This window comes from Hipposideros armiger, unplaced genomic scaffold (genome assembly GCF_001890085.2).
Source record: "Hipposideros armiger isolate ML-2016 unplaced genomic scaffold, ASM189008v1 scaffold_617, whole genome shotgun sequence".
NCBI lineage: Eukaryota > Metazoa > Chordata > Mammalia > Chiroptera > Hipposideridae > Hipposideros > Hipposideros armiger.
The window spans coordinates 906,512-927,801 of NW_017731967.1; the positions used below are offsets into that span (position 1 = coordinate 906,512).

The 21,290-nt window shown below is 48.9% G+C and overlaps 2 protein-coding genes across 4 annotated transcripts in view; both read left to right on the forward strand.

The window, feature by feature from the left end:
• Positions 1-12,809, forward strand: part of LOC109372173 (uncharacterized) — an 89,031-nt gene extending 76,222 nt beyond the window's left edge. The window contains exons 6-7 of the mRNA XM_019625151.1: positions 11,880-11,956; positions 12,592-12,809. Of these exons, the coding sequence (XP_019480696.1) occupies positions 11,880-11,956; positions 12,592-12,809 (295 nt within the window). The remainder of the gene's footprint in view (positions 1-11,879; positions 11,957-12,591) is intronic.
• The window catches only part of APBA2 (amyloid beta precursor protein binding family A member 2), a 179,199-nt gene that overhangs the window by 70,465 nt on the left and 87,444 nt on the right, over positions 1-21,290 (forward strand). The window lies entirely within an intron of this gene.

The window sequence follows — 21,290 nt, forward strand, 5'->3', positions numbered from 1 at the left end:
AAGAACAAAAGGACAGCAACTTGTCTGTTCCCCTTTCCCCAATTCCCCAGCGCTGTTCCCATCCCCCAATTCCCCAATAAAAATCTTTAAAAAACAAAAACCTTCGCATTATCTGGCGATACCCAAATAGTACAACACGTACTGTACAGCCTGTTAGAGTCCTGAGCGCATGTGGCAGTGGTTTTGAAAGTCATACACAGATACATGCAGTTTCTGACCTCTGTTAGCATGACTGTTATTATTATTATCATTACTACGGCGACTACTATTTTTAAAGGAAAACTTTGGAAACACTGTTTGCTTTTTCTGTGGAGTAAAGTCCAGGTCTGCATCTTGCCATGTTTATAGGAGCCTGTAAAATGCATCCTAATGTCCCATAGTTCTGTCATCAGGAAGGCGAGTTTTAGAAAACTTCATACAACATGAGGGAGACAGCGAGAGCCTGCCCTTCACAGGGACATGCGAAGAAGGGGCCTGAGATGTGGTCACTTGGAGTATTGGCTGTTGAAGAAGTAAAGGGATCAGCTGTCTACACAGTGTGTGGGGCCAGAGGGACATTCCCTGGAAAGCGAGGGTCCCTGGAGGCCTGGTGTGAAAGGGAAGAAAGAATCGCTGAAGGTAAGGACTTCAGTGACACAACAGAGCCTCCAGGAACAAGACTGGGAAAGCAGGGAAACAGAGGAGGCGACGGGGAGGAGGAGAAGGAAAATCTCCACTGCTGTTAAAGAAACTCTTCTTCAGGGCCGGCTGGGTGGCGCAGTTGGTTAGAGCACAAGCTCTGAGAAACAGGATAGCCGGTTCGATTCCCCCCATGGGCCAGTGAGGTGCGCCTGAGCTGAGCTGCTGCTGAGCTGCCAACAGGTGACAGGATGGCTCAGCTGGTGAGAGCATGTGCTCCTAACAACAAGGTTTCCAGTTCAACTCCCACATGGAATGGTGGGCTACTCCCCCCACCACACACACACACACACACACACACACACACACACACACAACTAGACTGAAAGCAGCAACTGGACTTGGAGCTGAGCTTGCGCCCACCACAACTAAGACTGAAGGACAACAACTTGACTTGGAGCTGATGGGTCCTGGAAAAAACACAAAGCTCCCCTTCCCCAATTCCCCAACAGTGTTCCCTTCTCCAATTCCCTAATAAAATCTTTTTTAAAAAAAGAAAGAAACTCTCCTTCAGAGTCTAGGAGAAGAGGACAGACCTGAGCTAAGCTCTCAGCCACACTAGCCCTTTCCTGCTTACTGCACCTGCGAATCTCCGCTATTGCTGGTCCTGGCACACTGGTGAATTGAAAGTAAGTAGAAATTCAAACAAACTTAGCGTCCATACACTGTTACTGTAAGAAAAAAAGAACAGAAATGCGTCTCAAAATATTTAAGCATATGGAACCAGTTAAGAAATACAAGGACAAGGGGCCGAATGGCTCGTTGGTTAAGAGTTGGCTTGAGAGCGTGAGCTCTTAGCAGCAGGGCCGCTGGTTCAGATCCCATATGGGCCAGTGACACTGCGCCCCCTACAGCTAAGATGGTGAACAACAGCTCGACCTGGAGCTGGGCTGCCGTGAGTCGCCGGTGATGGTGTAGGCTGCTGGGAGCCGCCATGAGCGACCGTCCAATGGCTGGTGACTGATCTGCCTTACCCGCGAAGAGCGCAATGATCACAATACCAACATGGGCCAGTGAAGCGACGTCCTCCACAACTAGACTGAACAAAAGGACAGCAACTTGTCTGTTCTCCTTCCCCAGTTCCCCAGCGCTGTTCCCTCCCCCAATTCCCCAATAAAATCTTAAAAAAAAAGGAAGAAATATAAGGACATATGTGAAACATAATTCACAAGCAATTGCAAATGTGAAAAAGCACCCTGAGTCAAGGATTTAGAAAATTAGACTGAAAATGGATCAATGAGAGCAGATATAAAATGAGAGCTTATTAAACTCAGGAAAGGAATTGAAGAAAAATATAAAATCGTCTCTGAAATTAATAGTAAGTTATAAAGCGCTCAAGGGGACAGTTGTTGCAACTGAAAATAAAATAAGGATGGAAATGAAAAGAATCAAGGAAATAAAATGGAAATAAACAGAGAGACGGAAAGGACTCAGAACAGTGACTGTTGGAAAAAGAGCCAACATACCTATAATTGGACACCTGAAGAAAAAAAAACAAAGCAATGGGACAGAACTAAAATTTAAAACTGGGATTCAAGAAAATTCCCTTTAAATAGAATAAGATCTGAATGTACATGGAAATAGTCCACTCTCATTCTGGGAAGGGTCAACTCAAGATTTATGCTCTGAAGTGATTGGATTTAATTTAATTTATTATTTTAAGATTTTATTGGGGAATTGGGGAAGGGGAACAGCCAAGTTGTTGTCCTTCAGTCTTAGTTGTGGAGGGTGCAGCTAGCTCAGCTCCAAGTCCAGTTGCCATCCGGTCGCCCGTCAGCAGCTCGTGACTGCTCAGCTCAAGGTGCCGTGTTCAATCTTAGTTGCAGGTGGGCATAGCCCACCATCCCATGCGGGAGTCAAACCAGCAACCTTGTTGTTAGGAGCACGTGCTCTCACCAGCTGAGCCATGTCCGGCCACTTGTTGGCAGCTCAGCTCGGGTGCAGCTCACTGGCCCATGTGGGAATCGACTGGCAACCCTGTTGCTCAGAGCTTGCGCCCTTAACCAACTGAGCCACTCGGCAGGCCCGAGGAGTTTAAAGATAAGGATAACATCAGCTGGGCCTCCAGGCAAAGTGACCAAGTTACTTACTTGGGAAACAAAGTCAGGTTGCCTCAATCTCTGGGACGAGGACATCCAGTGCAGGACAACAGGGGTACAACATTTCCAAGCAACTCAAGAAAAGAAAGTGTGAACTAAGGATTTTATATCCAGCCAAGTGTCCTTTAAGTACCAACATTTCAGGAATAAAACAGTTCAAAGATGAAGAACCAAAAGGATATGATACCCAGCAGCCCCATTTATAGAATCTACTAGAATCAACGGTGCGTCGGGGGTGAAAGAGTGTCTGCCCTGGACGCAGGCACTAAGGAATTGCAAGATCCATAGATAAAACAGTAACAAACTGACTAAAAGTTGGTCTGTTTTTTTATTATCACTATTTATTATCACCAGCCCTGTTAAAAGATGTCAGTCAAAAAAAAAAAAGTGCTCCTCCTGAAAAAAACCTGTAGTTGGTCTGATTTTGAAGCAATTTTCCCTCATACTGTTGCATTTTTGCATTTTAGTAACATACCTCAGCTTCAAATAAGCACATTTGTTTTACTTGTCATGCATTCTCTACAGCAGTTAATTTGGAGAACAAATAACTGTATTGGAACACCCTCCCTACTCACCTGATCTGGCCCCCAGTGACTTCTTTCTTTACTCAAAGATAAAGGAAATATTGAAAGGAAGACATTTTGATGACATTCAGGACATCAAGGGTAATACGACAACAGCTCTGATGGCCATTTCAGAAAAAGAGTTCCAAAATTGCTTTAAAGGGTGGACTAGGCGCTGGTGTCAGTACTTAGCTTCCCACAGGGAGTACTTTGAAGGTGACCATAGTGATATTCAGCAATGAGGTATGTAGCACTTTTTCTAGGATGAGTTCGTGAACTTAATTGTCTGACCTCGTATTAGGTTACAAAGAAAACCTCAGTAAGTTCTCTAATGTACAAATGATACAAAGAACATTCCATTATCACAATATGATAAAACTAGAAGTTAATCTTAAGATAAAAAACAAAAAGGCCCTTCAACTTGGAAAATTACACGATTAAACTCTATAAATGCATCAATCTATGGGATGCATTAAAGCCATGTTTACAGCCTTAAAATAAAAATTAAATGAATGAATTAAACATCCAACCTAATGAACATGGGGGTGCATATATCTTTTCTAATTAGCATTTTGGATTTCTTTGGATAGATACCCAGGAGTGGAATTGCTGGGTCATACGATAGTTCTATTTGTAATTTTTTGAGGAACCTCCATTACGTTTTCCATAGCGGCTGCACCAGTTTGCAATCCCATCAACAGTGCATGAGGGTTCCCTTTTCTCCACATCCTCACCAACTCTTGTTGTTTGTTGATTTATTGATAATAGCTATTCTGACAGGTGTGAAGTGATATCTCATTGTGGTTTTAATTTGCATTTCTCTGATGATGAGTGACATTGAGCATCTTTTCATATGTCTGCCAGCCATCTGTGTGTTCTCCTTGGAGAAATGTCTATTCAGGCACTCTGCCCATTTTTTTTTTAAACTGGATTGCTTGTTTTCTTGGTGTTGAGTTCTATGAGTTCTTTATAAATTTTGGATATTAACCTCTTATTGGATGTATCATTGGTGACTATCTTCTCCCATTCAGTAGGTTGTCTTTTCATTTTCTTGTAGTGTTATTTACAGTAGTCAAAATGTGGAAGAAACCTAAGTGCCCATCAATAGGCACTTGGATAAAGAAGAGGTGGTACATTTATACAGTGGAATATTACTGGGCTATAATAAAGAATGAAATCTTACCATTTGCAACAACATGGATGGACCTATTAAGCTAAGTGAAATGAGTCAGAGAAAGAAAAATACCATATGATCTCACTTATATGTGGAATCTAAAAAACAAAATAAATGAACAAACCAACAGCAACAAACTCACAGAGAACAAACTGATGGTTGCCAGATGGGCAGGGGTCCTGGAGGGTTGGGTGAGAAATGTGAAGGGATTAAGAAGTACAAATTGGCAGTTACAAAACAGTCACAGGGATGTAAAATATAGCATAGGGAATATCGTCAATAATATTGTAATAACTATGTACAGTGTCACGTGGGTACTAGGCTAATTGGGGGATTCACTTCATAAATTATATGGATGTCTGACCACTGTGCTGTGCACCTGAAGCTAATATAAAATAACATTGGATGTTAACTGTAATTGAAAAATTAAATAAAAATAAATAAAAAATTAAAACAAAAACAAACAAAAAATCTAACTCAAAATATTGGAACAGAGTGAGAGAAGAAAGACAGAAATAAGAGTAAAGTTGGAAAGTCATGAATTAGAACAGAAGAAAACAGCAGAACTAATAAACATATAAATTGCTGATTCTTAGGGGAAAAAATCAATTGAACAAACCACTAAAGAGCGTGCACAGATAAACAAAATGAGAAATGACAAAAGGGAAATAATCAAGAAAACAGGGCACGTTAAAAAAATCATTAGAAGCTACATTTTATGATACTGTGCAAATAAATGTGAAGACCTGGATAAAAGGGTGCTTATCTGGGAAAATGTAATTACCCAAACTGACCCCAGTAGACACATAAAGTTTAAACAAACCAATTTCCATTGGAAAAAAAATAATAGAAAAATCTCTAAACCTATATAGCTTCACAGGAGAAGCTATCGCATCTTCAAAGAATGGATAGTCTCAATGCTACATAAATTATTCTAGAGAATAGAAAAAGATGGAAACCGCAAGATTATTCCATAAAAGAAGCCTACATACTAATCTCACTTAGCAATGTTGGCGTAAAATTCTTAAATAAAATGTTAGGTAGAGAGGACCTTTTTATAAATGGTTTGGGGAGGCCGGTCGAGTGGCTGAGTTGGTTAAGAGCACGAGCTCTGAGCAACAGGGTCGCCAGTTCGATTCCCACATGGGCCAGTGAGCTGCGCCTGAGCTGAGCTGCCGCAACTAAGATTAAAAATGGTTTGGGAACAGCTGGATAGCTGAACGGGGAAAATGCAGTCCTTCCTCCTGAGCAGGAAAAAACCCGGTTCTCGCCCCCACGTGCCTCCTTTACTCTCTCATGTTGTCCCTCACTCACAGCACTGCTGACACCAGATGTGTGGGTTTCCTTTTTTTCTCCCCACGTCAAGCCATGCTCTGTGACACCAGCTTGGCTGTCCTACAGTTTAACTGAATTCTGACATTTTTCACCTGGAAATAGTGTCAGATCTCACAGGACTGTTCCCACTCCACGTCAGGCGCCATTTCCAAGTCCAGGTTGTCACCTGTTCTTCTGACCGGTTGGTTGTGAACCTCAGGTTCCCACGACCCCTCCTTGAGTTCAGTAATTTGCTGGAGCAGCTCACAGAAGCCAGGGAAACACATTCACCAGTTTGTTAAAGGACCTGATAAAGGTCACAGGTGAAGAGATTAGTAGGGCGAGGTCTGGTCCTGAGTGCAGGAACTTCTGTCCCCATGGAGTTGGGGTGGGGTTGGTGCGGCTGTGTGTGTGTGTGTGTGTGTGTGTGTGTGTCTGTGTGTCTGTGGGTGTGTTCACGTGTGTGGATGGGTGTGGGTGTGTGGCTGCTGGGGTGTGTGGGTTGCTTCTGTCCCCATGATAGATGGGGTAGATGTGTTCACCATCTGGAAGCTCCCCAGCTCGAAACTGTTGGGATTTCATGGAGGCTGCATCCCCCAGGCATGGTGCATTTCCAGCCCCTCCCCCTGCTCAAGAGAGTGCAGGGAGGACTGAAAATTCCAAGCTTCTAATCCCGCCTGGTACTCTCCTGAGACCAGCCCCCGCCCAGGAACCACCCAGAGTCGCCTCATTAGAGCAGAGCCTTTCCTATCACCCGGGAAATTCCAAGGGTGTCAGGAGCCCTGTGTTAGTAACTGAGATCAAAGATCAAATATTAGAACAAAAGACGCTCCTAATGCTCTTATCACTTAGGAGCTCTGTGCCAGAAACGGGGGTAGAGACCAATATATATTTTCATGATCTCACAATAGCCATTTGGATGAAGATAAAATTTAATTGATATCTTTTAACATCTACCAGCATACATTTCAAATGCCTCTAGATCAGAGGTTCTCAGCCTTCCTAATGCCGCGACCCCTTAATACAGTTCCTCATGTTGTGGTGACCCCAACCATAAAATTATTTTCATTGCTACTCTATAACTGTAATTTTGCTACTGTTATGAATCGTAATGTAAATATCTTTTTGCTTTCCGATGGTCTTAGGCAACCCCTGTGAAAGGGTCGTTCAACCCCCAAAGGGGTCGCGACCCACAGGTTGAGAACCGCTGCTCTAGATAGATAGATAGTTACTCTAAGTACTGGAAGAAAACACAGATAAATTCTTTTATAAGCTGTAGCTGGGGGAAATTATTCAAAATCCAAAAGCAAAGTAAGAAAAGATTGATAAGTTCTGTTGTATTGCGGGGGGGAGAAAGCCTTCATCTAAGGTGGAGAACTCCATAAGCAAAGTGAAAAAACAAACAATCAACCAGGGAAAAATAATTGCAACTTAAATCACACACCAAACTCATTTCCCTAAACCATAAAGAGTGAATAAAGAATAAAAGGAAAAGACCGAAACCCATTAGGAAATGGGTAAAAGATGCGAATAGCTAGTTACAGAGAAATAAATGCAAGTGGTCTTTTAAGTGTATGCAAAGATATTCAACCCTTCACGTAAGAGAAATGTGAGTGAAAATTATGCCGCGATACAAAAATCTAAGTGTGACAGCAGTTTCTTTTGGCGAGATTGTGCTGCAGAGAAAGTGCTCCAGCCCCTAAAGGGGAGGACAACATGGACCCCAGTGGATCTGCACTGACCTTGACTCAGCCATCCCATCAATTTACGCAGAAGGAGAGGAATTTACTCAGAAAACAGTACCCCAAATAAAAACATGCTTATAGTATATGGACATCTTTTTTTTTTTAAAAGATTTTTTTTTTAAATTGGGGAATTGGTGGAGGGGAACAGCATTGGGGAATCGGGGAAGGGAAACAGACAAAGTTGCTGTTCCTTTTTTGTTCTTCAGTCTAGTTGTGGAGGATGTTGCTTCACTGGCCCATGTTGGTATTATCATTGCGCTCTTCCCGGGTGTGTCAGTCACTCGCTGGCCATTGGATGGCGGCTCACGGTAGCTCACGAAAGCGCACTCCTGCTGCTGGCCATCCCCACTGCAGCCTACACCGTCGCTGGTGACTCACTGCAGCCCAGCTCCAGGTTGAGCTGTTGCTCACCATCTTAGCTGTAGAGGGCACAGCATCACTGGCCCTCATGTGGGATCAGAACCAGGACCCTGCTGCTCAGAGCTGGCGTCCCAAGCCAACTCTTAACCAACGCACCATTCAACCGGCCCTAGTATATGGAGATCTTATTTCAATAGGTTTTCTTTTATGTCATTCAATAAAGTGATAGGTGTTTTTCTGTAAAGGTCTGGTATTTTTTTACATTAGATTGATTCCTAGGTATGTGTCTTGGGGCATCTCTTTGGAAATGACCTTTGTGGTGGTTGTTGAGTGTGTATGTTGATCTGCTGTCCAGCCACCTTGCTGGGTAGATTGGAGGGTCTCTTGGATTTTCTCTGTGGACAGCACGTCCCCTGCAAATAATGCCAGTCGGATGTCATCCATGCCCGTCTTCATCCTTTGATTTCTTTTTCTTTTCTTATTTCTTTGGTCATGAGCAATGGGACAGTGTTAGTCAGAAGTACTGATGCTGTGAAGCCTTGTCTGACTTCTTTCTGTGGGGCCATATCTAATGGTCCACCATTAAGTAGGGTGTGATTAAAACATACAGTGAATGCTGCTGCCAAGTGCCATCCAACGGAAAGGCAGGGATCTTCAATAAAGGAAGCAGTGCGTTGAACCTTGGTAACAGTGTGTGACAAGTTTCAACTTGTTCAGTGCAGTCCGTCGGGTGTGAGCTACAGTTGAGAGAAGGAACATTTAAAAGTTTGCCATAAATCATCCTCCATCATGACAATGCTCCTTGTCACACATCACTTCTGGTATACGGCAGTTTCTGTCAAATAAAAACATGGTGTGTCCTCATCCACCTTATTGACTGGGTCTGGCACCGTGTGACTTCTGGCTCTTCCCCAAAGTCAAAATGATTCAGGACATCGAGGCAGCCATGACAACGCAACTAAAGACCCTCATGAAAGAGGACTTCCAGAACTGCTTCAGAAAGGGGCAGGAACGATGGGATAAGTGTGTTCGAAGCGAGGAGGAGTATTTTGAGGGGCATTAATGGCAATGTGTCTTTTACTGTAATAATTTTTAAAAATTTAAACATTCATCGTGTCTTTTGATCACACCTTGTATAGGTCGTGCCAGATGCCCATTGTTTGTTAAGGAGGGCCCCTTCTGGTCCTCATTTGCAAAGTTTTTTCCACCTTTAGTTATGAATGTGTATTGAATTTTATGACATGGCTTTTCTGCATCGATCGAGGTGATCTGTAAATATGGTGATTGCATTAATAGATTTTCTAATATTCCACCAACTTGAACATTCCTGGGATAAGTCCGTACTTCATTGTGATGTGTTTGCTTAGAAATTGCTGGGTTCACTCGGCTAATGTTTTATGTAGGATTTTTGCATCCGTGTACACAAGGCCTATCATTGACCTTTCTCGTCCTGTCTTTCTTCGTCTTTAAGTACAGGGGTTGTTTTGGATCATTCAGCACCGCCCTGTTTTGGAGAGCGACTTATGTCAGACATGTGATCTGCGGCTGGCTGGTCTTGTTAATGCTCACCCATGACACCTAGTCCTGGTGGGTTACTAGCGGGCAGCTTTCTAACCGTAATAGTTAAAGTCCATTCAGAATGCAGAGAGAAACCTCACGTCACTGGTCAGCGTTCTCCAACACCACCGTTGTTCTTCTTATCTGTGAGTGTGTGAGGTCCCCCCACCCCCATGCCCCCATTCGAATGAATAGTCCTCTGGCCTTACTCCCTGCCTTGGATGTGCAGACATGGGACTCCTTGGTTCCGTGGCTGGGATCCAGCCACCTGCTGTCCTGTGATGGAGATGAATGCTGTGTGTGAGAGATCCTGGTTCAGGAGGAAAAACTGTAGGGCACGCTCAGCTGCGGGGTGCGGGGGGCTGCTTCCAGGCTCCCTTGGTGGCCTCTGTCCAGCACATCTGCCCGCTGGAGTGTTCTGTAATTGGGGAAAGTGAGGCGCCTTCCAGATGTGTGCCTGTTTCAAGCCCCTGTCCTGCTCACAACCTTTCTAGAGAATACCTCGCTCCCTAGCACAGAAACACCAAACAGCAGGCAGAAAGGACTGGATGCCAAACCCGCCACTGTTGGGCCACTGCACCCCCTTACCTGTCGGCCCCACCTTCAGTCCAGAGGCAGGAAGGGCAGCTCGGGCTGTAGACTCGGGCAGGTGTCCATTCAAATCCCAGTTCCGACGCTCAGGTGCCGTGTGACTGTGCCAACCGGACGTAGCCACTCTGAGCCCCGTTGCCCAAAGCTGACACACGAGGACAACAAAAACAAAACAAATGTGTGTCAAGAGGATGTGGGAGGCCAAGCTGGGAAGGGCTGCTGGGTGGGTGGCGTCTGTTTTCCTCCCTCTGTCTGCCACTTCTTCTTATTCAAAGGGGTCCCTCTTATACATCTGGATAGGTCACTGGTTTGTTCGTGTCACCCCCAGCTTGTCCTTACCAGACTGCAGGATGTGCGTTCTAAGCGGCGTTCACCTTCATTGTCTCAGAAAGCAGGACGCCGCCTGTGGTCATCTTTGTTTAGATGACGCGGTATTTGGAGCCCCGGAGTTCTCTGAAACACGGGTGCATGTTCGGAAGGGGGTGCCACCCACAGTTCATGGGGCCAGGGCAGCTGTGGTGTGTCTTGCCCCCACCTGGCAGTGGCACACCCCGGGAGCAGGGTTGGAGTGTTCTAATGATGGGACCCTCAGGGGACCCCATTGCGAGCTCACACGGGAGGCGTGAGTGCTATGTTTCTAAGGGGGGCTGTTTTTCCCACTGTCCTTTAAAGCATAAAAGAGTTGTTTTGGCCGCTTGTGAGTTGCGACAGCATCAACCTCGAGGCTCTTTGTGATCCTCGGGTGAGGTTCGCGTCCCTTCACATCGGCAGGTTTGTCCCCTGGAAGGGAGTAGCTCCCTCCAGCCCAAAACGCAGCAGGCGGGGGACAGGGTTCTCCCTCCAGGAGCTGCATCGCATGTTTCCAGACACGCTGAGACTTGGGCCTGAACTGCTTAACGGGCCTCAGCATTTGATTAGTGCAAAGGGCTCTGCGCCTGGCAGGTGAGGGGACATTAAGATCCTAACATCCTAGGGGTCTGACCCGCTCCGCTCACTGTGGCTTCAGCGTGGCTGAGGTTGTAGCAGTAACTATGGCCAGCTCGTCTTCCAGGAAGCAAGCTCTGAGCACCTGCCAGGGTGCAGTGTTCGTATCTCCCAGCCACACCTCCTGCCTGGCTCCAGACCGATTCCAGGCCCGGCCTCCACGCCCCTCACACCTCCCTCGCCGCTTAGAACGCACATCCAGGGCGCTTTCTCTGTGGGTCCTGCCTTCGCCCAGTTTTCCTTTCCCCAGCCCTCTCCTTTGCTGGCCATTCTGCCCCATGCCCCAGTTCTTATCCCTCGCAGGCCCTGGTCCTCTCTCCTGTCAACACTGAGTGCAAACGGTGTCTGATGGAATCCCCCTTGGGCCTTCGTCCTGTGGCGAGCCAGTCGGCCCCTGCCTGGCCAGTGTGTGGTGCCTCTAGCATTCTGTGATAGTCTTCGACCCACCTGGGCAGGGGCTGCAAGGCCCCCTCTCAGCTCTGCAGGACTGCCAGCGGTTCTCAGGGCAGCGTGGCTTCAGTGGGGGCACATGGCATGGAAGCTGTGGGGGACCCTTCTCCTGAGATGGAGCCTTGTGTTTCTTCATCTCCCATCCCCCTGAAACCCCTCTCCCTGTCTGTGTCATCAGGTGGCTGTAGGTCGTCACCTGGCAAGCTTGGGTATAATCCCCTCTCCCCACCCTAAGCCCCTCTCAGAATGTCAGTTCCTGGAGCAGATCCTGTGTCCATTGGTCTATCCACTGGTCCATCAAACACTAGTGGGCCGGCCTATGCTCTGTATACCAGGGTGGCCACCCGCCCCACCATCACCCCAGGTTCTTAGCTCCCACAGCTGTGCCACCTGAGGGCCGCTGGGCCACAGTGGAGCCAGAGCTGCTGCTGTACAGCCAGGGTGTGTGGGAGGCCCCGGCACGGCTCAGGTGCAGGCAGCACAGGTCTCAGCAGGGCCTTTGCTCCCCAGGGTGGCAAGATGTCTGCTCTTCATTCGGGGGAGACCAGTTTCTGCCGCCCAGGAGCTAGTGTCACCTTCTGCTGTGGCCAAGAAAGATAGAAAGCGAGTGGCCTCCTCGTGTCAGAAACAGGTGAGCATCTCCTGGAGGCCTCACCAGGGAGAAGGTGGGACATGGAAGGGGGAACACACCTTGTCCTGTGTCACTCATCTCAGGGTTTGGAGGAACCACGCACGGCACTGAAGTGTGCTGCACAGCCCTGTCCTGGGTGACCTGGGAGAGCCAGGTGTGCTGGCATCCAGGCTGGGGAGGGGGCGAGGCTGGCTAAGGTGGTGGATGGCAGTGGTGAGGCCAGTTGAGCTGGGCCCCCCTCCAAGTTTGGACACGTGGAAAGACGCAAGGTCTACGAACAGAGAGCAAAGTGGACTCGGGAGACAGGCACAGCTTTCCCAAGTGGAATGTGACTCCTGTGGGTTTCCGGAGCCTTCCACGCTGCTGCTGCTGGGCTCTTCCTGTTGGGCGGTTATGAAGCGGAAATCTCTTCTGGAGGCCCCCGCCCCCTTGCTTGTGTCCCCAGTGGGGCTCCTCTCGGTGTGGGTGGCTGCTGTCCGGAGGCATGCAGGGGTCGTGGGCAACTCGAAGCTCCCGCTTCTCCGAGGTCACCTGGGCCCCGGGACTTGTGACGTGCCACCAGGCCCGTGTGAGCAGGTGGTGTTCCACATGGCACATCTCTCGGGCAGGCGGCTCAGTGCGGAGGAAAAGGGACCTAGAGCCCCCGTTGGGCCCCAGCTGTGACTCTGAGCCAGTCACTTGCCTCTGGGTCCTCACATCCTCAGGTCTAAACAGACGGGCAGTGCAGGTCAGAAATGGTTTCGCTCATCCTCCGTGGATCTCTGTGTCAGGCATTAAAAAAGGAAAAAAGAAAGAGAGAACAGCAAGCCAACACAAGCATAGCCAACTGACGGCCAGAACCGTTTCTGAGGTTGATGAAGATAACATCTGTCTGAATGCTGCCTGGAGATTTCCTGTAAACACCAGAATCTGAGCCAGGCTCACAGCTGCTGTCAGACAGAGGAGATGGTGCAAAAATGTTCCTTGTAAACCGGGCCATTTGGCCTACACATTTGGTAAAATCCCCACTGACCATGTAGGCTTGTTCTGTTGGTTTTGGAGAAGTCAAAACGATCGGATTGTGTTAAATCTAATTTCTGCTAGATTTTGATTATGGCCCTGCCTCTACGCTTGTAAAGTATTAAGGATGTTTTTGTACACTACAACGAACACACAGTGCTTCCATTCTGTTGCTTTCTGGGCTGAGAGAGTCACATTACCTCCCTGGGCCTCAGTTTTGTCATCCATGGAGATGCTTAGGATGAATAATAGAAAACCCATGCCACAGTGACCTAAACTTTTTCTGGTGTAATTGAACAGTCTAGATTGATGGTTTCAGGCAGGGCTTGATTCAGCAGCTCGACTTTATAACCACGGGTCCAGTTTCTTTTCCTCACCCCTCTCTTCTCTTGTATCAGCTTCCTCCTAAGGCAGGTTCATAGGGATATTCTGATTGTGTGTATTTCTGCTTTGGTCACAGAGGACTTATATTTGGTCCTCAAAGTCCTCTGGTCTTATGTAAAGTCTGGTAATGGGAAAATAACTTGATAAAGATGGACTCAAACAAAAGAAAACAAAACAGCAAATCATCATGCTGAAGCGAGGCTAGAACGAGGCAGCACGCCACCTTCTCAAGGACACTGTGGGTGAACTGAGAGGAAGCTCGCTTCTCAGGCTCCGTGACAGCACTGAACGGCCTGCAGAGCTGACACCCAGCTTGGTCCCCAGACACGGAATAGAGGCCTCAGTGACCTGCCAGCATCGGCGATGACCCAGGTTGTACTAATCTATGTTTAAAACTGAAAGCAGTAAGGAAATACATCATTCAAACCAAAGGCAGCCTTGTGTGTGGGTTGCGGTTCCAGCACCTATGAGGTCAAAGGTGGCAGGTAACTTGTCAAAACAGGAAGTCATCACATGTTGCCAGCCCAGGTCCCCACTTGGCACAAAAGTGTCCACAAATTGTTTCATACTCTCCTCCAAAAATGGACTCTACTCCCCTCTCTGTGGCTGTGAGCTAGATGTAGGAACATGTTTTTAAGATTTAATTGGGGAATTGGGGAAGGGGAACAGTGTTGGGGAATCAGGGAAGGGGCACAGCCAAGTTGTCCTTCAGTCTTAGTTGTGGAGGGCGCAGCTAGCTCAGCTCCAAGTCCAGTCGCCATCCTGCCGCCCGTCGGCAGCTCACCGCCGCTCAGTTCAAGGTGCCATGTTCTATCTTAGTTGCGGGTGGGTGTAGCCCACCATCCCATGCGGGAGTTGAACCGGAAACCTTGCTGTTAGGAGCATGTGCTCTCACCAGCTGAGCCATCCGGCCGCCCATCAGCAGCTCAGCTTGGGCACAGCTCACTGGCCCATGTGGGAATCGAACCAGTGACCCTGTTGCTCAGAGCTTGCGCTTTTAACCAACTGAGCCACTCGGCCGGCCCCTGTGGACGTATTTTAAATCGTCACACTTACCAGTAGAGCTGGAGTCCCTCCCTTTTGCACCTCCTTGCATCACATATTTACATATAGCTTTTTAATGTATTTATTATGCTGTGTCCCACATGGAGATGACTACTGTTAGAGTTTGGTGTGTGTTTATAACTTGTGTCTGTGCGTATACCTATGTCTCTTAGTTTTGCATTATTCAGTGATATTCTCTTGTATTTTTTTCCTGGAACTTAACCTTTTCTGCCTCACGGTACGTTTGTGAGCTTCATCCATGTGAAAACACAGCCGTAGTCCACACCTTTTCACTGCTGGGTGGATTTCACTGTAGAAACACGAAGCTGTCTGTCTGCTCTATGTTGGTGGCTGTGTAGATGGTGTCTTCTCCTTGTTGCTACAGACAAGGCTGTTAGGCATACTCGTGTGTGTGTGTGTGTTTCTGTCCATGTGACCACGAGCCAGGCTCCTGGAGAATATCCAGCATTGAATTGCTGCGGGATAGAGTACATGCTTTTGCAAACTTACCAGAAGCAGTCAAATTGTTTTCCCAAGTGGGTGTGATAATGAACATTTCCCCCCGCCTCCCAGCAGCACATGGGTTCCCCTTCTCTTGTTTCTTTGTTTCTTTTTTTTTTAACTTTATTGGGGAACTGTATGTTTTCCCCAGGACCCATCAGCTCCAAGTCAAGTTGTTGTTATTCAGTCTTAGCTGTGGAGGGCGCAAGCTCAGCTCCAAGTCCAGTTGCTGCTTTCAATCTAGTTGCAGGGGACGCAGCCCACCATCCCATGCGGGAGTCGAACCTGCAACTCTGTTGCTCAGAGCTCGCGCTCTCACCACGGAGCCACCCGGCCGCCCCTTCTCTTCTTTCTTGACAGCACTGGGTATTGTCTGGTGTTTTTACTTTCTGTCGGTCTGGTGCATGAAAGTGGTACCTATCTGGGGGTTTTTGTTTGCATTTCTCTGCCTGCCAGTGAGTTTGAGCATCTTTTCAAGTGTTTATGTGCACATATTTCCATATAGTTTTTAATGTATGTATTATTCTGCGAATTGCTGGTTCATACCTTTTGCTCCTTGTTTCAATTTCCTTATGGATCAGTCTAGTCCTTCATTTGGCATACGCATTATAAATGTCTTTTCCTACTTCTTCCTCCTGACATAGTGTCGGAGCTAAGAGCATGGCTTCTTGGGCCAACTGCCAGGATTAAATTTCATCTTTAGCACTTCTTGTGTGGCCTTAGGCGTGCTACTTACTGACTTCTATGTGCCTCAGTTTCCGCATCTATGAAATGGGGGTGACACGATCTCAGTGCCTCACACTGGTGCTGCGGGGGGGGGGCACTTCAGAGGGTCACACGTGTGAGCAGTGCCTGTCTTCTCAGCATGTATGGACTGAGAATACCCTGGGTGCTAGGTCCTCGTGGTCACAGCAGACCACGCCCACACTTCGTCAGCTCGCCCAGGGCTCTCGGCACTGTGTCCTCGCTCGGTCAGAGTGGCAGACAGTGCTTCTCTGTGGCTCTCAGCCACCTGTAGAACCCTGCCTGCAGCATCTCCAAGCTGCCTGAACAGAAACAAAATTCTAGCCTTCCTCCAGGGGCCTTGGGAATTGGAAGGCAGCAAAAATGGAAGCTGGCCTAGGAGAGAATAATAATGAGAAAGAGGCAGGCAAAGGCGGGCCAGGAGGGCTCGTCTGAACCACCTGCCATGCCCTGGGTTGAGCTGACCTGGCCAGGCCCACCCTGCAAACCTCCCCTTTCCCCTAGACCCCTGCATTTCCCGGCACCACTTTCATCCCTGAGTTATGGTTTTTCATACGCAGGGTTGCGCTGTCCTCTCGCCCCCAAAGCCAGGCAAGAACTCCCAAACACAAGGCTGATTTGATGTGGAGACTCACAGGAGAACGGCATTGGATATGGACGTGTAAACACCCTGATCAGAAACTGTCGGCTGTTCAAGGGCAGTTTTGCAGAAAGTTAAGTCACCTTTGGACCCCGGCACCTTTAGTTCCAATCCCAACATTAAAGCAGTAGCTCGGCCCTGCTGGGGGGACCCCTAGGTTTGTTTGGCAGGGCCTCAGGGGATTCATGTAAAACCAAAGATGGAAAAGGTAAGGTAGAGACACCGCATGTTCTAGCCACTTTGGGTTTAGAGCACATTTCTGGGTTTTGAAATGTGTCGGAATACTCCACATCTCTACCCCCAGCTCTGCCTTCAGGTGGCTGCACAGGCCCCCTGGGAGGACACACAGAGTCACATTGCAAGAAGGGTCCCCACTCAGTAAGCTAATCATGTACGACAAGCCTCTGGATTCACATCTGGGACAGGAAATAAGGACCGTGCCAAACCGAGGAATCTGGTGGCAAAAGATTACACGTTCTCTCTGGCCCGTCACCTCCAGGCTTTGAAAAATAAAATTCCAAGAATGGATATTTTTGACCATTTTAACAGTAGCAATTTGCATGTTGTTCTTCATCATGCTTTAAAATTTATTTTTCAATTACAGTTAACATGCAATATTCTACATTATTCTTAATTATTTTAAACAGCGTGTTCAGGAGGCAGCTTCTCTACCACAGTCATTGTGTTTGAAACTGTGAGATCTTTGAAGATGAATTATAAATGCAGTTTGTTCCCAAAACATTTGGAGAAACGAGAATCATGAGGTTTGAGGTTTTTGTTCTAAAGATTCAGCTTTTTGCCCCGAAGGAGAAACATAAGACATGCTGGTATTCATGATAGAGTTTTTAGAGTTTGAGGACTTTACCTTGCATCCAGCCAGGGGACTCAGTTCTTCAGAATTTGAGATGTTCCCGTGGGAACAGCCCATTGGTGTCCATTCAGGCCGAAGCATCCCCAGCTTTACCGTCATGGCCCCCACACCCCCTCCCATCATCCCTGGGGCTGTGTCCTCCCCGTGCATCTCGCTTAGGACCCGGAGCCCCTCTCTGAGCCCAGCCCCTGTGCCCCATTGTCAGTGGTCTGTGGCCAGTTCTTGGGGTGGTTCCTTGGGGCCCCCTTTCTTTCCCCTGGAATGACCCTACTGTGCCCCACTGAGCACTGTCCCTGTGTGTCCTCTCAGAAAGCAGCAGACCCCCCATCCTGCCCCATAATAAACCTGGAAGCACGCACACGCCCCCGAAATCCTATCGTGTGGTTCCAGCCACACCTGTGGGACCCTGGGCCAATTTGCTGCGCCCCCCTGGGGCGGCTTCACCGAGCTGCAGTGCCACGTTTCAGGAAGCCCCCTTGTGCCGCAGCTTCCCCGCCAGCTGCCTGACCCCTCCTGAGGTACAGATGAGCCCCGTGGCCACCTGGGCTGGCCCACGGAGGCCACACGAGCGTGAAGCCACATTCCAAGCTTTCCTTCATGCATCCGTGCTGACAGTCCCATGAATATCAGACTTTGGTGCGGGCTGCAGCCACTAGGCTGGTCCCGGGAAGAGCCATAGCTGAGCTGCCTCTGGTGTCCTCCGATGCCCCTGACCTTCTGCCATCCCTCTGGCCACGGACCATGCACCATCCTTGGGCCTCTGCTTGGTGTGGCCAGGGTCTTACATCAGCGAGTGTGTCGTTGAGTCTGGGTTATTGCTCAGTAGGTGCTGCTTGTTCTATCCCCATCCGTAACATCCCGGGTATCCAAGCCTGTGTGCCCAGCCCCAGCCCCTTACAAAGCACAGGCTCGTACATTAGCTTAAGGAAATTCGGCTGTAGCCCTCGTCAGCTGGAGGAGGCCGTGCCGTTACGACAGCGGGTGGTGATTCTGCCGTGCAGGCACCCCGGCCTCTGCCCTGGACACGTCCACCTTTGTCCCCTCCTTACTCCCAGGACAGCTTCCAGGTCTGGGAGTGAAACTGTGAGTGTGGCCTTACGATTGGTTCGGATACCCACTCCCCCAGCACAGCACCGTCTCGGGCTCAGGCCGGTGTCATGGGCTGGCCTATCGGGGGCCGTCCCCCTTCACTTAGCCTAAGTGGCTTCCTCTCTCGGGTCCGCTCCCAGCCGCTGGGGTCACCGTTAGACCCTGCAGATCGTTTCTGGATCTGGAATCTCCCACTGCCTCCCCTGACATAATATCAAAGGCTAGCAACAAGTTTCTGAACCATCCAGTCTAAGTAATATTTAGAATTTCGGTTTCCCTTCCAGGCATCTGGAAACATGGCATTTCAACAGCTCTGTTTGATCGTAGATCCAATTTGTTGCCAGAAATGGGCGTGTAGAATAATAGAGACCCCACGATGGCGGTTTAAGTGACATCCTGTGCCAAAGTTAATTAATCCTGAAACCAAATGCCAACGTTCTCGGCACCAGTGTTGATAAGAGAACAGAACCATGTGACTTTTGAAGTCAGGCAGCTGAAGAGCTATTTACTGGAAGTGCCCCAATTCTGCTGTGGAGTCAGCACCCCAGGCGAGGGCCCTTCTTTGTGTACTGGTTCCCGGGGCTGGGGCCACTGGACCCTGGGGCATCCGGTCGGCAGCCTGTGGACAGAAAGAGCCTGCACGGAATCTCCCAGGCGGCCGTGACTTTGGGTGTCATGACTTCCCTGGGAAGTGGGACTACAGGATAACCTATCCCTCCTCCCCCTGCAAAAACAAACAAACAAACAAACAAAAAACACTTGAGGATGGGCTAACAACTTGGAAAGTGGAGTGTTTTAACCTTGTGGGGAGACCTGTGCAGCCTGGAGAGCGACAACGATTAGGAGATTATTCCAGTTTCCGTTGTGTATCTCCAGAAAAAGAGCAGGCTCTTGGGTTTCTCTCTAGTCACAAATGGCCAAGAGGGACAGGGGAAGTAACCCGGCCCTCGGTGCCTCCAGAGGGGTAGAAGGAAGACAGGGACATGTGATTGGCAGGAGTAGCAACGGCCAGGCCCTCATGGCTGAGAAAAGCTGCGTGGTCCAAACTGTGTTTGCTTCTTTGTGTTCATTCTGGTTGCTGGGATGAAGTGAGCCCTCCCGGCTGTGCCTGGCCAGGTGATGGTCTCAGAGCCAGCTGGGGAGATGACAGCTGACACCCCCCCCCCAGGCCCTCCCCAGGTCCCTGCACTCACAGTGTGTCTTTAAGGTGAACCGTGTGTGCAGGGACGCAGGCCATCAACATGACACAACCCAGCTTTAGCCAGCGCAAGTGACGGGGGCCCCTGAGAGGATGGGGGACGGCACTGCTGCCCGGAAGAGAAAATTCCTGTTTTTCTTTGGAGAAAATGGAAAGTGGTGCTGGTTCCAAGTGGTGGTGACCTTGCTGTTGATTTAAAATGCTGCCTGGGAAATTAGACAAGACAGACATGAAACGAATGCTAATGAATTGTGGTGGACAGGAGCCCAGAGCCCTGATTCCGCCACCGTCCACGAGTGGTGCTTTTGTGATGCCTATAAATAAACACTTAAAACCCGATTCTAAATTGAGGTAAGATGTGGGCCTGGTTCTGCTTGTGGAAAAAGTATTATGTAAGGTGCAGTGCTTTGCCGTTCTTCCATAGAGGTTTGAGGGTTCTGTGCCTTGGTTGGGGATTCCTGTGAAGTATGGGGGTGGGGGTTGCTCAGGCTACAGAGGAGTGACCGAGTGCAGGCAGGGGGAGAGCTGTCTGCTTTCTCCAGGTGTGGCCCAGGCCTCCCAGGGCAGGTAAGCTGGCTGAGGCTGCAGAGAGCCTCTGCGTGTCCCCGAGGAGCTTCTGGGCCTGGTGGACTGCTGGGCAGATGGGCACCTCCTTGTGCCTGTGGTGCTTTGGGGTGCAGGGAGGGGAGGACATGGCAGACGTGTGGGGAAAACCCTGTGAGTCTGTCGCCAGGCCAGGCACAGCCAGGGACGGCCGCTCCGTCCTGTGCTGGGAGACCGAGGCCTCCAGGCTCTTTCAGCCGCCCTTCCGGGCCCCAGGTGCCCAGGGAGACAGCCGTCTTTCTGACTGAGCTAACTTGTGAGGAATTGAGGCTCCATCTCCTGACCCCCTGTGAAGCACTCTTGTCGCTGGATGTGACATTTAGTACGTGTGCTCACCCCTAAATCACTTCTTTCTGCGGGTCCTCAGATGGTGGGGTTTGGGGGTGAAGAAGGAAGTACTGTGTCATGTAATATGGTCCCAGACCATGTTCTGGAGGCTTTGTCGGAGTTCACCTTCCCAACCACACATGATAAAAGCGAGGCTGACCACGTGAAGGGATTTGAAAGGCAAGAGAAGCATCGTACCCTTGAAAGAAACTGAGCAACTGTGCAAATGTCAAGTGTCCCCCCAGCAGAGGCAAACAGATGACAATGAATGGCTTGGTCAAAATGGAAGCCTCTTCGCCTTCTCAGCAATCGCCAATCATTTTCCTTTCTATCTGGACCAGAGGCATGTGCACTGGTCCAGTGTGGGGTATCGGGGGACACCCCCAAATCTCCAAATTGAAAATTCAGTGCTAGAAATGCCTGTCCAGGAAAGTGAGAGTGATTGTTGGGCTTTGTGAGAAAAGCGACTACACTGAGTCCAGATTCGACCTTTGAGATGAAGCAGAAGCCATTGTCTGCCTGTGCCGACAGCAAGCCCCCCCCCACCCCCCACCCCCCAAAAAAGGAACAAGGCCATCCGCTGTGACTTTGGACCCTGGGACCAGATTGAATGGGAATTTCCCAGCCAGCACAGCTTTTCTGGAAATGCTTTCAGCCCTTCTGTTCCCAGCAGAGGAGGCCCCAGGGAGGGGCTGCCATGGCTATGGTTTTGAAAGGAACCAAGACATTCCTTTATGGCTTGTT